A 15,652-nucleotide genomic window follows, 5' to 3' on the forward strand; every position below is an offset into this window, starting at 1 on the left:
TTTGTAAGAATTATGAAAAATTGTCCGTTATAGAAAACCAAATCAGATAAATTTTTATAATACACACATTTTTCTTATGAAACAATCAGAATATATCAAAATATTTGTATATACATGAATTTTTTAGGTTATACTGTAGAAATATATTTTGGTTATATTTGACAATTCACACTTTACTCCCATGCAAAGCAAAATCTACGCTGAACAATATAACAAATCAACCGCATTAAACTGTGCTTAGAAAAAGATCTTGATCTGTGCCAGATTCACGCGGGTAATTCCTTACCAACTTACTTTTTTTTAAGGATAAGGGATTTTTGAGGACATCTCTATATTAGGCTTGAACGCAATACTGTATGGTTTCGATGAATTTGACTTACTATAAAATTTTAAACATAGATTATTTTACCATTAAATGCATTGAAACATAAGCAACAGTTAGGGCACATGAACCAATGTCAGTATGAGTGTCAGGCCCATACTGACTGGTGATATCCACAATACTTCTGGCGAATACCTGACCCTACCAGCAAAAAATATTAAAATAAAATAGATTTAGAATAATAGAAAGGCGAGCAATGTGACAACAAACATAGCGTTTACACCTATAATGAATAGGACCGTAGTTCGTAACGGGAGAAACAAGTAGCATTGCAACATCCAAACGTAGTATGGAATTCAAGACCATAATGTCAAGTTGAACTTACTATTTACTACTGTAAGTGTTTTTATGGATTCAAGGTAACTCACGTAAAGCAAATACTAAATTTTTGTGGTGCCAAAGATTTTATACCATACAGTATTGTAAATAACGCCATAGTTATAGATCTTACCGCAATATTATATACAGTAGTATCAGATACATTTTCAGTATCTGTTCCTAAACTATACCAGCATTATAATAAACGCCATGCATTTTTGCATTTCTACTCCCTGCAATGCACTATTTTAAAGTATAACAAGTATCAATTCTAATATTTTTATGTATTTTGTTTATGGAAGTTGGATGAAATATTATAACAACAACACAAACAAACAAACAAATAAGTAATTTATTATATCTATAATATTAATAAATAATGTTTTCTAATATCTTATATAATATAAAACATTTTTCACAAAAAGGAGATCACATCTGGTGTATGTTCTTAGAAAAACAAAATGCTGAAAAAATATATATTCTTCTATATATGTATCTATCTCTGAAGTGGATTCAAAATATTTATTCGAATACTTTTACTAGAATATGTGAGTTCCAATATATTTTAGAATATCATATATATGTACAGTGAGTACACTGTAAAACAACATCAGTTAATTAACCAACTGTTTGAGAAAGGTACAAATATTAATTTTACATAACAAATACACCATTTTAAAATTACAATTTACTTTTAGTAATTTTAATGCAATGTCAGGTTTTCCAACAATTTAAAAAAACTGTTTTTAAAATGTTTACAGACGAATTATAATTGCTAGAAATAATTTAAAGCCGGCTTACTTACGGGACTTGAAAAGGGGCAATCTTAGATGGAGAGAGGAACGTACTTGTGGTACTTCAAAATAGATATGGTCTGAGTACAACTGCAGACGTTCCGAACGTCTTATGTCCCTTTTCAAGGGCCTCTTTTAGCAAAGTTGTTGCAGCTATTACAGGATACTGGTTGGGCGGCAGGCATGCTGAAAATGCAGGAGCTGTCACAGTGGTGAGGAGAAGGACACAATGTCTCATCTTCTCTGTCACTGCCCAGATCTTTCCATGCAGAGATGGTCTTACTTGCTCCAGTCTTCCTTTAACGACCTCTCTGACCTCAAGTCCTTCGACGTCAAAACACTCCTGCTGTTCTTAACCAGCTTCAAATGGTTCATGTATAGTACTTAAAATTACTTTAAAAATGCATTAACAATCACTTAATAGTAAACATGCATTTGGTATACGACCCCTAGGCCATAATATTGAATTTCCTGGCGTACCAATGTTATAAAAGTTCTTATCATAACCAGGGCATTAAGCTTTCGATCCTAGGATCGTAAAATAGTGTAAAAGTGACAGCCAGAATGTTGTTTACCCCATGAGATATAAGTAATACAAGCTACGATTGCATTTATACTAAATCGTTATGCGTTATAGCATTCAAAACTTTTTACTAAAATTACCATTGAAATTTTTAACAGTGTACTTAGAATACATACCCAGTGTTGCGCATCCAGTTTTACTGTTTTGTATGAGAATATTTTAAAAATTTAGTAGTGGCAACACACCAGGTCACTGTTCGGGGGATCTGTCAACAAACCATCACCATGCAAATTTTCCTGTATATGAAGGTAAGGGTAGGTTATATTGGCTGTCCACGCGAGACACACTTAGGCCATAGAGCCCTTTGTGATACCAAATATGTCTATTACCACCTTTTCCGCGGATAATTTCATTTTTCAGCTCCTAATTTCGAGAGGTTGAGTACACCTTCTTCATCAAATCAGAACGATATCGTGCCATACGAAACATAATTCCAAAAATAACTTTGTATATATTGATCAATCTCTACTCAGACAGTGTGGTATCGATACACGCTTACCGATTAGTTTTTACTATATCTTTTCTCTTGTCTCTTATCTATTCACTCCTAGAGTGATTTATTCAACACTAGTCGTATACTAAGTATGGCATAGATCTTTGGTTTTTTTTTTGCAGGTATAAAATATTATACAAAATATCAATTTCAAATTGAAAACTTTTATAGAGTTTGAATAATAAAAATTTGAATTCAATAAAATATGAATAATAAATTTATAAATAAATAAATACAATGAAGGATTTTTCTATATAGAGGAAAATCGTCAAGGTAGGTATGTGTAGGTCTGCTTAATGTTACGTGATGCTTGATTTAAAATGTAATTCTATTAGTAATCGTAAAATTTATTTACTTACTATTATTCTGTGGTACTTTTTTTCCTGCCGTGAAAATATTTAGAAAGTCTTTGCAATACAACTGGTTGGGCGACAGGCATGCTGAACGCCTGGGCCTAGCAGTGTATCGCAGTGTATACGACTACTGCAGGAGCTGTCATAATGGTCAGGAGGAGAAGATAATAGCTCATCTTCTCTGCCACTGCCCAGCTCTTGTCATGAGGAGATGGACTTACTTTAGCCAGCCTCTCTTTGACGACCTCTCCGAGGAGTCCGTCGACGTCAAAGCTCTCCTGCTGATCTTAAACAGCTCCAAATGGTTCATAGAGTAGTGGCCGGGAATAGGCCAACCCTTTTTCGGTATCACAACACACCCAATGGTCTAAGTTCGTCCCACCCCAGGACAGCCACCCTAACCTAACCTAACCATGCAATATATATGCTTTACAATAAAGATTATGATGCATAATTTTTAGGGGAAATGGAATTCGGATAAATTGGTTGAAAATATAGAAGTAGGAAGTTTTTAGCTTATTTATCAGAAGTGTACACTTCGGACAAAAAGATAAACAGTTAACAAGATATTAATGCATTAATAAAAAGAGAAAAGATTGATAAAAAAAATTGCTAGCCAGGTTGAAACCTTTTTGCAGTCCCGAGTAGCCCAATGACGATGCTGTAAATCGTCAATTTGAAATATTAAAAAGATAATAAGTTAAATGTATATCTTTTCAATACATTCAGGAACACGCGATCGAACGATGATTTTAAATTTGCCTAAGAGAGCTTAGGAGTCCTAAGAGATGGTGTCGCTACAAGATTTTTAAACTCACGACATTTCGAGAAACTTAGCCGAAATAAGGAATATAAATACGATCTATTTCATTCTCTCGAATATAAATTTCGAAAAATATATGGTTAAAGTTCCCAAATTCTGTCTTAAACAGTAATAAATAATAGTCAAAAATAAGGCCGACTTGGACGACCTTCTCATAGAACTATGTATCTATAGTGTTTCTTACTTCGTTTACTCCACTATAGCCAATCTCGTTCATCGTGATATTGAAAAAAAAAAAATTATAATAAAAATAGGTAAAATAAAAAGAAATTTATATTCTAAGAAAATTTTTGTATGATAGATTTTTGAGAATTTATTACCATTCTTCGACAACAAAATTTGTTTTCGTACAATTTTTCTTATTTTTCCATGAAATTCGATTTATTTCATTCTCTTTACTTTTCATACTTTGTTCTTTTTTTGGGTTCAACTCATGTTTTATTCGGTATTTTCTTTCTTTGTATAATAACTTTGATCTCTTTTGATTTTCCTTAAAAGTTGTGTTCTTGGAAAACGGGCAGTTGTTGAAATAAAATACCCGTGTGTAATTATTGTAGATACGTGTTTCAGAAGTGACAAAATGTAGTTAAATTGTATCGTCAAATGAAATAAAAGTTTTGACGAAAATCAGTTTATAGTTTTAAGGTTACACCTTCGAAAAGAACATTTTGTACCTAGACCAGTTTCACAAAATAACTTCTAACTCCCCAAAAATTTTAAGAAGAGGGAAATTTCCTACCAGAATAAGTACTATGACAAAGTTTCATTAAATTCTGAATGCAAAGTCTAGTACCGATAGTACTACCTTAAGGTAGTTAATGACAAGCAAATTTCGCAAACTTTTTTGACATTCCTTTCAAATTTAACAAAATAATATTAAAAATTGAACTACATTAATTTCTATTTTCCATTTAGAAAGAGTAAAATATTGTGCTCGACTAACTTTTGAATGTTATATATTAAAGGTAATAAAGAATTAAAAAAAAAAAACTAACAACTTCAGTTTTAATTGACTTTATTTTTGAAACTATTTAAAAATTTAATTTAAAGTTTGTTCTACAAATTATTTGTCTACAAACATTAAGTGGAGGCACAGTCATTAAATTTAATAAAAAGTAAAAAAAAAAAAAACGTATAAAAATAAATTATTTAGTGAGGCAGTTAATTGGTGTCAGGGTTTTAAGTACCAACTCATGTTTGTTCCAAACTAATAAACTTTTCAATTACAGAAAAAATAAAAACAGAATTTAATTAAAAATGGTCACTACTTTTTTTTTGAGAGATATTTTATCAAATAAATTTGTATCAATAGCAAATTTATACATATTCGAAATCTACTCAGAACTGTGTACTGGGTGATCCAAGTTAAAACAGTAGTACTTCATTAAATTTTAAATATCTGTTCAATTAATGACAATTTCTTAATACACCTTGTATGCCAGAAAATAGTTATTTTCTATATACAGGATATTAATACACTCGATGGACAGAAGCATATTCTTTGAAAAATTTTATGTCTAAAATGCTGTTTATAGTTTTGTCCAAAACCACAAAGTTAAGGAGTTATGGACACAATAATTTAACCAATAAATTAAAGACATTTTTTCTGCTAAATGAAGATGTACGTTTAGAATACTTGTTTGTTAAGAATTCTTTGACCGACGCTCTTGGAATTCCATCGCAATATACGTAAATGAATTGACTTTCGGCATACTATTAATTTGTAAACTTCAAAAATAAAAAACACAAACATAAACAATCAAATGTCACCATAACTACATTACGGCAAACCAGACATGGCCTACCAGATTCATTTTCAATTAAGTTAACCGTTTTTGGTTATAGTATCTTTGGGGACATAATAGCCCACATAACTCCATAACTCTTCAGTTTTGGACAAAATTATATAAGGTACTTTCGACTAAAAATTGTCCAAAGAATACGCTCTTAAGCTATGTCCACCCAGTCTTGGACACCCTGCCTATACTTTTGAAATTTATAATGGAAAAGAAAAATATTTTCATAGGTTAAAAAGACTATATAGAATAATTTTACATAATCTTAGAAAGAAGCCCGATAGGGTAAAAGGTTGCGATTCTAAATAACAATATAATGTTTTTATGATAGTCGGATAGTGATCTATACGAAATGTAATCCAAGAGTGTAAGTGGTATAAAAACTATTATAATATTATATAACATGAACAAACCTGGTCACCATCTTGACCCTGCCAACTGTCGTTACTCTGCAAAAAAAAAAAAAAACAAATAAAATTAGTTTAATAAAATAAAATAATCACGGACATTTTATTAGAAAGTATCATTTTTATATTAACCCGTCAGTACTCGCGTTATGAGCATTTTATTTACGCTCGATTTAAAATATAAATAATTTTAATTTTTCAAATGGTATAATGGTTGAAACTTTTTCTATCTTCACAAAATTCTATTTGTCTAGTTTTTTAAATATATTTTGTCAAGTCCTTCAGAATTGTGAAATAAAAGTGGTACTCAGTACATAAAAAAGAACCCTTTGAGAGAAATATGGTTAAATTATTTAAAATAAATGTAAATATTTAAATTATTTCTTTGCTTTAATATTTTCATTCTGGAATATCAGCCAATAATCACGTAATCAAATTTAATTTATAAATAATTTATAAAAAGTATCAATTTTACTTTTATTTATTTATTAAAGACAGAATGTTTACACAGTATATCTATCATATTCTAACTAAAAACAAATATTCGTTGTGTGCGTAGTCATGGTAGGGACAATAAAATCGATGCCAGCGCTTCCAGTGAAAAATTTTGGCGATAAAGAGGCTGTTATGACTAATTTGCAATTCTTATATGTTAATGTTATAGAAATGTCAAATTAAAACTATTGAAAAACACTAATTAATTAAACTTAATGCATTAAAAATTGCGAAAATAAGAAATCAAATTGTACAAATATTATTTTTCAAATGTAAAGTGTAATTGTGAGACAATAATATCAAATTTTCAATGTAAGTCATAAATGCAATCTATACAATTTAATATGTATCCATACAATTCTATAATTAAAGTAGTGTATCGTTACCATGGAAACACCTCAAATAAAACTCACACACGGTGCGAATACGCAGTAAATAAAGTCATAGAAAGATGAGATGACAAATATAAGTTGTATGATATGAATAATTTAACTGTGATAAGTTGTTTTCGAGAAGTGATTTGAATGGGCTACCCAAAAATAAAATGATATCCTTCCAAGAAACGATTTTGAACTGACCAAGATTAAGCAAACATGTTCTTTTTGTAAAAAATGACTTACTTTTAGAAAAAAAAAAATTGTTGTCAAATGATAAAAGATTACATAATCGTTTCATATTTGAATATTGTCCTATAATGTTTGCATATGTAAATGATGGACAAATAACTTTATGTTTAATTTATGTTTAAATAAAGCTAGTATTTGAATATTTACGATTCAAATTCGTAGAATATATTATTTTGCATTATTAATTAACATCAAAATTAACTAAATGTTAATGAATTATTTATTGCTCGGAATTAAATGGTAAGCCATTAAAGCCATTAGCAATGAAAAGTTAACAATAATTGTTTAGAATTATAATTAATTATAATATCTACAAATCCTTTTAATTTAATAAATTTTTTATTATTAAAAGTATAAACCCCTAGAGGAACTAATAATCAGGCCAATACTGATTCAACGCTAATTGGATTTTGTTGAAACAATATAAGTTCATTTGGTTTTGAGCATTTTTAATCCCCGAACTAAAAAAAGGGGATGCTACACGGTGTCCCAGCAAAAATGGACTCTCTTAATGTATCCGACAGAAAATAAAATTCTAAGACGAAAAGTCCTCTTCCATTTTTCGATCTGATGCACATTTTACATCGCCCCTCTTACTCTTACCTCAACTCAGCATAATGATGAAACTCACACGCCTCACAATTTCTTACTATCTCCCCTTCCTTACTGTATTGCCGCTGTAGCATGCTTCTGATTGGCTATCTATTTTAATTAATAGCCAACTGTCCGTGCATCGGATAAAAACTGGAATAGAACTTTTCGTTTGAGAATTTAGCAACAAGGACGTCTGTTAATTTTGGGAAAAATTATATACTTTAAAGTTTACTTTGAGTACGAAAAATGAGGGGTTGAAGGAATAATCTGTTTTAAAAGACTACAATAATAGAACAAATATTCACTTTAAATTATTTTGCTTTGGGGGAGGTGTCAAAATCTTCATGTTAAAGATGATTGATGATATTGATTTGATTTTGGAAAACTAAATTTTTTACATTGTAAAAAAGTTGAATAATTTTATCCTGACACACTTTGTATCGTACAATGAATGCAGAATCCAATTAATTATTTGTGATTTTGATGAAAAGTTCAAAAATGTCAATTTGTTTGTAATAAATTCATACAGTTATCTTTTTTCTTCCAAGCTCAGATAAAAACAGTAATGAATTATTACGCAGCCTTCACGTCTCCGTGTTATCGCTATTATTTATGGATGACAAAATGAAAAACTAAATTCTTGGTGTGTAATAATTAATCTTAAGGTGACAATGGACATAATTAAGAACCATAATAAGAAGAAAAAGACAAAAAAATGAAATGAAATTACAGTGAGCATAACAACAGTCTGAATAAATGAATTACGTGAAGAAATTATTATCGTTAAAAAGGTGTAAAAAATATCTTCGTTTTATTCCTACAAGTAACTTACAGTTCAGCAAAAATTGAACCAAATATTATATATGACTAGCTTTCAATGGTTTTGCTAGGAAACAAAAGCAAGAAACTGGGAAATAAAAAGTGAGAGATGACTGTGATGCCAAAACTTTCAAAGCTCAAAAAGCCTTTTGAAATCATCAATTAAAATGATCAGTTAAAACATTGACGACTTTACTAATTTACAAAAACTTTTTTCCTCCAAGAACAGGTTTAAGAAATTTTGGCTGTGAATGCTTTATGTATCACAATGGCCCCCATAATTAAGCAGTGTTTCAATCCTGAGTGGTCACTCTTGACTGGTTCGTTGCACTTTGTATCTCGTAGTTCAGGTAATTGATCAGATGTAAGAAAATGTCTCCCATAACAGCTAGGTTAATTTTGATCACAAATTTGAAAAATATGACCCAAATTTAGTAGGATTACATACTTTGTTTACCAAAATTGGATAAAATTTGGATGTGATAGAGCAAAATTAAATTTTTTGGATTTTGATGACGTCATAAAGTTCAAAAATTTGATTTTTTTGATAACACCGGCAAATTTGATCCGATCTTATTGGAATTTTTTTTGAAACCCACTAATTTTGGGCCATTCTTTTCAGCTGTGATGTCAATTTTTCCCTAGCTATAATTTATGTGCTTGATTCCGGAACCAGGACTCCACATTCTTGAAACCTATTAGAGGTAGGTTAATTTTGATCACAAATTTGAAAAATATGACCCAAATTTAGTAGGATTACATACTTTGTTTACCAAAATTGGATAAAATTTTGATGTGATAGAGCAAAATTAAATTTTTTGGATTCTGATGACGTCATAAAGTTCAAAAATTCGATTTTTTTGATAATACCGGCAAATTTGATCCGATCTTATTGGAATTTTTTTTGAAACCCACTAATTTTGGGTCATTATTTTCAGCTGTGATGTCAGTTTTTCCCTAGCTATATTTTATGTGCTTGATTCCTGGACCTGGACTCCACATTCTTGAAACCTATTAGAGCTAGGTTAATTTTGATCATAAATTTGAAAAATATGACCCAAATTTAGTAGGATTACATACTTTGTTTACCAAAATTGGATAATATTTGGATGTGATAGAGCAAAATTAAATTTTTTGGATTCTGATGACGTCATAAAGTTCAAAAATTCGATTTTTTTGATAACACCGGCAAATTTTTCCTGAACCGAAGATTACAAACTAAGTGCAATTGTTAGAGTATGTGAAGAAATGAGATGACAAAAGTTTATTAGTTACAGAAACATAAAACATGTCTCATATAATTAAAGACTATATAATTGTGTAATATAAGAGCAACGCAGCAATCTTACCATTTTTAATTAAGTATTTTCGTGTATTAGGTCGTTTTTTTTGATAGTACAGCTATAATAAATTTTGCACCTATTTCCACTGAATATAAAATAATATATGTATGACAATATTTTATTGACTTTTTTTGTTGTCAAGATTAAATTTTGTTGATGTAAAAAGTGTAATATAGTTACAAATAAAATTTTTTTCGAATATGAATTCATTTTTTTGTATAATTTTTTATAATACGATCGTAAATTATTTTATATTGGCAAAAAACGGCAAAAACATTTTCAAAACTTAAATTACTAAGTAAATTAAAGTTAGCGCAGCAGAAGCTGGGTAGCCTAAGAGAATTCTTTCTTAACAATAATTAAAAATTATAAATTTGCCTTGTTCTGAGTTGAGTAACGTTTTTTACTGCATATTTCATTGATTTCGGGTAGCCTTTTTCAAATTTTACTTTAAGTTCTTCTTTTAAAATCTGTCTTCATTTCAGAATTATATTAGTTCTTAAAATCTCACTAAGTTCACGACTCACAGGAAAAATGACCTGCAGATAAGTCATATAAAATTAATTTTTTATAACTCTAAATATATCGGATATACAAATTTTAATCCGAGAAATTCTAAAAAACTTGTTACTCACCATTTTAGCTTTTGCAATTTATAAACGAATGTAATAACTTACATTATTTGATAAAAAAGTTAGGTTCATCACGGCTTATTTATTTGAAACATCAATTTATTTGGTTCAATAACTCTATCATATGTACACATACAACATATAATTTTAGTGTACTAACATCGAATTTCTAATATTAAATTACATTCGAATTTTATAATATCTATAAAAAACCTTATTTCCGTTCACCAATGTATCAAAAAGTTTCAATTTTAAGAATTCATTAATAGTTTGTACTTGCGAAAAAGTTTGGCGGTGAGCTTTTATTAATTTCATATTTCAAAGTTCTTTGGATCCATGTTGAGCGATTTCTGCTTAATGTAAGTGCGTAGTTATAGGTATAACCTCTTACACGTAACTTAAAAAAATATTAGTCGTAGAATATTTAAATACACGGGTTAGGAGTTTGAGCACCACTTCTTTTGTACTTCCTTGAACGGAATGAAATAAGAAATTTTCGGTCTCACACATAACCAAAAATTGTAAGACACAGAATGCTGAAATTTAAGATATAGGAATATAAGAATAGGACTGGTATAACGTCGAGTTGTGCGCCTCTCTGTCAACGTTACAACACATACTCTCTTATTTTTCTCAGCTGTGCACACTGTATAAAAAGCAGCGCATGGTCGCAGAACAGAAATAACATTCTCGCTTGTAAAATTCACTTCTCGTATAGACTAAAATTCGTCAAAAAGTAATCTTTGTTTATTCTTATTTCGTAAATTAAACGGCCAATTAAATCCTATTTTGGTTACATATTTTTGGCTACGTTTTGTTTGTAAAGTTAGAAAAAATGCGAACTTAAAATGTCTGCTAAATAGTGTAAATTCAAATATCGCCAACCTTGAAAATTTTCTGTAGCTAACAGAGACGGTCGTTACTGGTCCTAAAATTTTTGTTCCTCCTTTATATCGTTGAAAAAATATTTAGAATTTTTCGTGCAAAGCTATTTTTAGACGAATGTCGATAGAAGAAAATACCTTAAGTGTACTTGAATCGATTTTGAGTAGTTTAGAAACATACAAGGAAGGCGTGTGGGGCCCACATCGGATTTTTTATTAATCAATAAACAATTACTTACCATCGATTTCCCAACAGTATTACCTTTATTTTATCGTACCGTGTAGAAAATAGTAAAGTTTACGACACCTACCAAATGCTTTTTTTACGTGAATTTACTTTCTTCAAGAAAATCTAGCTATTGGTCTTGTATTATTAAAAGCATTTTTGGATAATTTGAGAAACGTAAGTAGTAAGAACATATAATTTTAGTTTTTTTCTGGAAGGAGAAGAGTCATCAAAAATAAAAATTTTGTTAAATTTATTTTTGGATAGAATTTTCGACTTTGTGTGTTAGTGCTCGCTAATGAAATTGCTTTATATCCATTGAGAACATTTCCGATAAGCAGAGAAGGGTATGTAGTTAAAATACAGAATTTAAAATTGAGAACTAATTGCAATGATAACTTATTTCATAAAAGACATGTAAAGTATAATATTGTTAGTTGGTGTGAATTTCAGACAAATTCGCTTAGATTTCGCAGCTTCTTCGTTGCAAAGATTTTTATATTCCTGTAAAATATTTACCTCATTGGTGATTTTGTTACATCGATAGGTATATATGTTCTATGTAGAATAAATAATATCAATTGAGGTTCAGAATATGTTTAAAAATAGTTTTACAATCGATATAAACATTTGTTTTGTGTGTCAATGGACATATACCAATGTACCGAAAGAAAAATATTTTATTCAAAAACGGTCACAATAAAATATATAAAATATGATAAAATATATGTTATCGGAGTATTTTATAAGTAAAAATCAATTGCCAAAAATGTTTTTTCGCGCATCACTTCTAAGCGGCTGAACCTATTTAGCTAATCCTTTTTTTCTTGCTTGAAATAATGGCATTATTTCTTAGACCTATAAATGGTATAGATATACGCAGTTTATGATTATCAATAAAGAGTTGTCAATTTTCTCTCATAAATAGAGTATTTAATTCCGAATTAAAAATTCAATATCGGATAGCCTATCATAAGAACGTACGTTATAAGAATTCTCTAGTTTAGAAGTTCTTGAACCTAAAGAACCTGCGAATCTACATAATTTTGTTTCAAACTATATTTTTTCACCTAATCTTTGTTTTGTATAACTTTACAAACTTCATTTTTACAGTGAAATTTGGTTAAGTGGGAGCTGGATAAGTTAATTTGGACACTGAATTACCTCTGTTAGTGGCAAGAAGGAAACCTCTATATCTGGGATTCGTTTTTTCGCTATCGTCATAGCTACCTCTATAACTGGGATAACGAGATCAGTTTTTATGAATTAACCTCTGTAACCGAGAACTGCGGTAAATCGTTTTGTTTGGTTGCTTACTTATTCTTATTCTACCCACAAGTTCCGCTCTTAATTTTGACCCTCAATGACCTTCAGTTTTAGTTTTGCTTTACTACCATACGGATGTTTATGTACTTGAAAAATACCGATAAGGCTTAAATCGTTATCAGTAATCTCAAAATCTACTATTGGTAGAATAGTTCAGAATAAAGATAAAATTCAATCACAGTGTACTGAAGGACAAGGAAAACTAAAACGTGTATGTTCATCAGAATATTCTGAACTTGAACACTGTCATGTTAACATTTAAAAAAAGAAAATACTACATGTGTCTACCCGATAAAACTTTTACCTTTAAAGGTGAGTTCTGTCATGGCGGTACACTTAGTAAATTAAACGTCATTTTGATATAATCTGTATTCTGATCTCTATTAATGGAACCCTCTGTAAATGAGACATAGTTTACAGGTCCCTTGATGTCTCACTTAACCAGGTTTCACTGTATAAGATTATTAAAAAAACACTTTTTTTAACATTAAGTATAGTATGTAGCAAACTTTTTTGTTCTTAATAAATTTGTTTTTGTTAAAACTTAACATACTATCACCATTTAGTCTGTGTGTCGAACAAGAATCACTGACTTGAAATTAGATGATATAAAACAAGTAGTATTTTATATATTAAATATAATATACAAACTTTATACTATAACTACTTACAAAGAATTTTATATTTAATAATAACTTACTACAATTTCTTTTACATAGATATTTAACTACAGTAAATTTATATATAATTTTGTTTCAAATACTCAATTTACTATCATCTACATAAAACCTAGTCACAATTATGCTCTATCAGTTATTATTAGGGTAAGAAAACCCTAACAATTGATAGAGAAAATCCTAAAGTCAAATGTACTTTGATTCGTTTGTGGGTTCTCGACATATATTTACTGGACAGCATTTGTATTGAAAAGAGAATGTTTTATTACTCGAGTACACAAGGAGAAAAAAGACAAAATTTCTAAATTTTGACCCATAACACCGACTTTGATGAAAATTTGGGATCAAGTAAAGTTTGCCCTCTAGATCAAAAGTTATATGATGTTGAGCGGTGCTTTTGTCCAGGAGGTGGTAACCACCCCTTCTAGTGGCTGGTAATATATATGTTGAAAATGACAACGGAAATCAAAAGCGGGGTGAATTCTAAGCATATTTCGTCAAAACTTTCTAAGTTATTGGTGATAGAAATTCGGAGTATTTAACGTCAAAAAAAGTGAAAGATTTGACGTTTTTTGAAAAAAGTATACTGTACACTTTTTAAAGGACTATAAAAAACCTTGCAAATGAAAGAATTTAAATTAATGGAATTATAATGGAAAGAAAGTTGCTCGCACTCTTTTATATGTTATTATGTATTCAGCACGAAAAACTGATGAATTCCTCGTTAGAACTTTTTGAGCATGTTGCCAGTATCTAATTAAAGTAAATGGGAAGCTGGCAAGCATTAATTTTAGTTCCCTTGGTAAACTAATCAGTTGTTGTACTGAATAAAACAAAAAAAAAAAAGATAAGACCAACTTTCTTTTCATTAAAACTCAAATGTTACAAATGCAAATGACTTGAAATTTTTTTCATTTTCAAGGTTTTGGTACTTCAAAAAGTGTACGGTATACTTTTTTCAAAAAACGTCCAATTTTTCAGTTATCTGACGTTAAATACTCCGAATTTCAATCGCTTATACAGTTCTGTACACGAGGATTGCAAACATTTCTGCAACTGACCTTAGAAACATTTGGTTAACAACAATATTTTGCCACCAAATGAAAAAATTTTTCGATACAATGGCATAAATTTCCTCAATTTACGGTAACCCAGTTTAATATTGTTAAAAAATTCCTATTAAGAAAACCACAAATTCTATCTGAAATTTTAATTAGTTGGTATGAAAATATCATATGTCTAGTGAATATAAAGCTAATGCAGTCTTCTCTATGGTGACAAACTATTTATTTTATTATATCTTTACAAAAATAACATAAAATAAACTAAGCCGAGTTACTACTGTACATTTAAATTAGAATGCTGACTGAAATGTCTAGTTTTTATTTTCGTCTGACTTTATACACATTTAATGTTTGAGTTTTTTTAATATCCATGTGTTTTTTATTTTTTTGTAGTCAAGCAGATCAATGTGGCTTTTCTATTGGATGAATACGGATAATGAAATAAAAAAAGACGTTGGTTAGGTTAGGTTAGGTTATATTGGCTGTCCACGAAGGACACACTTAGGCTATAGAGCCCATTGTGATACCATATAGTGTTTACCACCTTTCCCCTGATAATTTCATTTATCAACTCCGCAATTTCCGAGGCTGAGTGCACCTCCTTCATGCATATACTATGCTTTACACCAGCCCATCACAACTATTAGTTAAATTAATTTTGTTGCAACGGCGGGAATCGACCCCGCTACCTTAAGCATACGTTGGTTATGCCTTAACCAACAGAGCTAATAGGGCGACTACCATTAATTGAAAGCTAGAATTTTTCAAATTTCTTCTGTACTATGGAATTAAATAGTAATAAGTATATAAAAAAAAATAGTCATACAAAACTACTCATACAAAAGGTACCCAGATGTTGAATGTAGTTTTTTTATTCGGGAAAAAAGAAGGCGTTGTAAGTATTCTTTAGGGAAACAACAACATACAACAATAATTTTCAGTTAAAAAGGAAAAACTTTGTTCGTTTCATTTTTTTTCTATTCTGAATCATCTCTTAAATTATATGCTTGCTGCTGC

The 15,652-nt window shown here is 29.8% G+C and overlaps 1 protein-coding gene across 8 annotated transcripts in view; it reads right to left on the reverse strand.

Moving 5' to 3' along the window:
- The window catches only part of LOC123294017 (disks large 1 tumor suppressor protein), a 1,177,915-nt gene that overhangs the window by 224,221 nt on the left and 938,042 nt on the right, over nt 1–15,652 (reverse strand). For all 8 annotated transcript variants that reach the window (XM_044875074.1, XM_044875072.1, XM_044875076.1 and 5 more), the window contains one exon: nt 5,956–5,991. In XM_044875074.1, the coding sequence (XP_044731009.1) occupies nt 5,956–5,991 (36 nt within the window). The remainder of the gene's footprint in view (nt 1–5,955; nt 5,992–15,652) is intronic.

Source organism: Chrysoperla carnea, chromosome 2, assembly GCF_905475395.1.
Source record: "Chrysoperla carnea chromosome 2, inChrCarn1.1, whole genome shotgun sequence".
NCBI lineage: Eukaryota > Metazoa > Arthropoda > Insecta > Neuroptera > Chrysopidae > Chrysoperla > Chrysoperla carnea.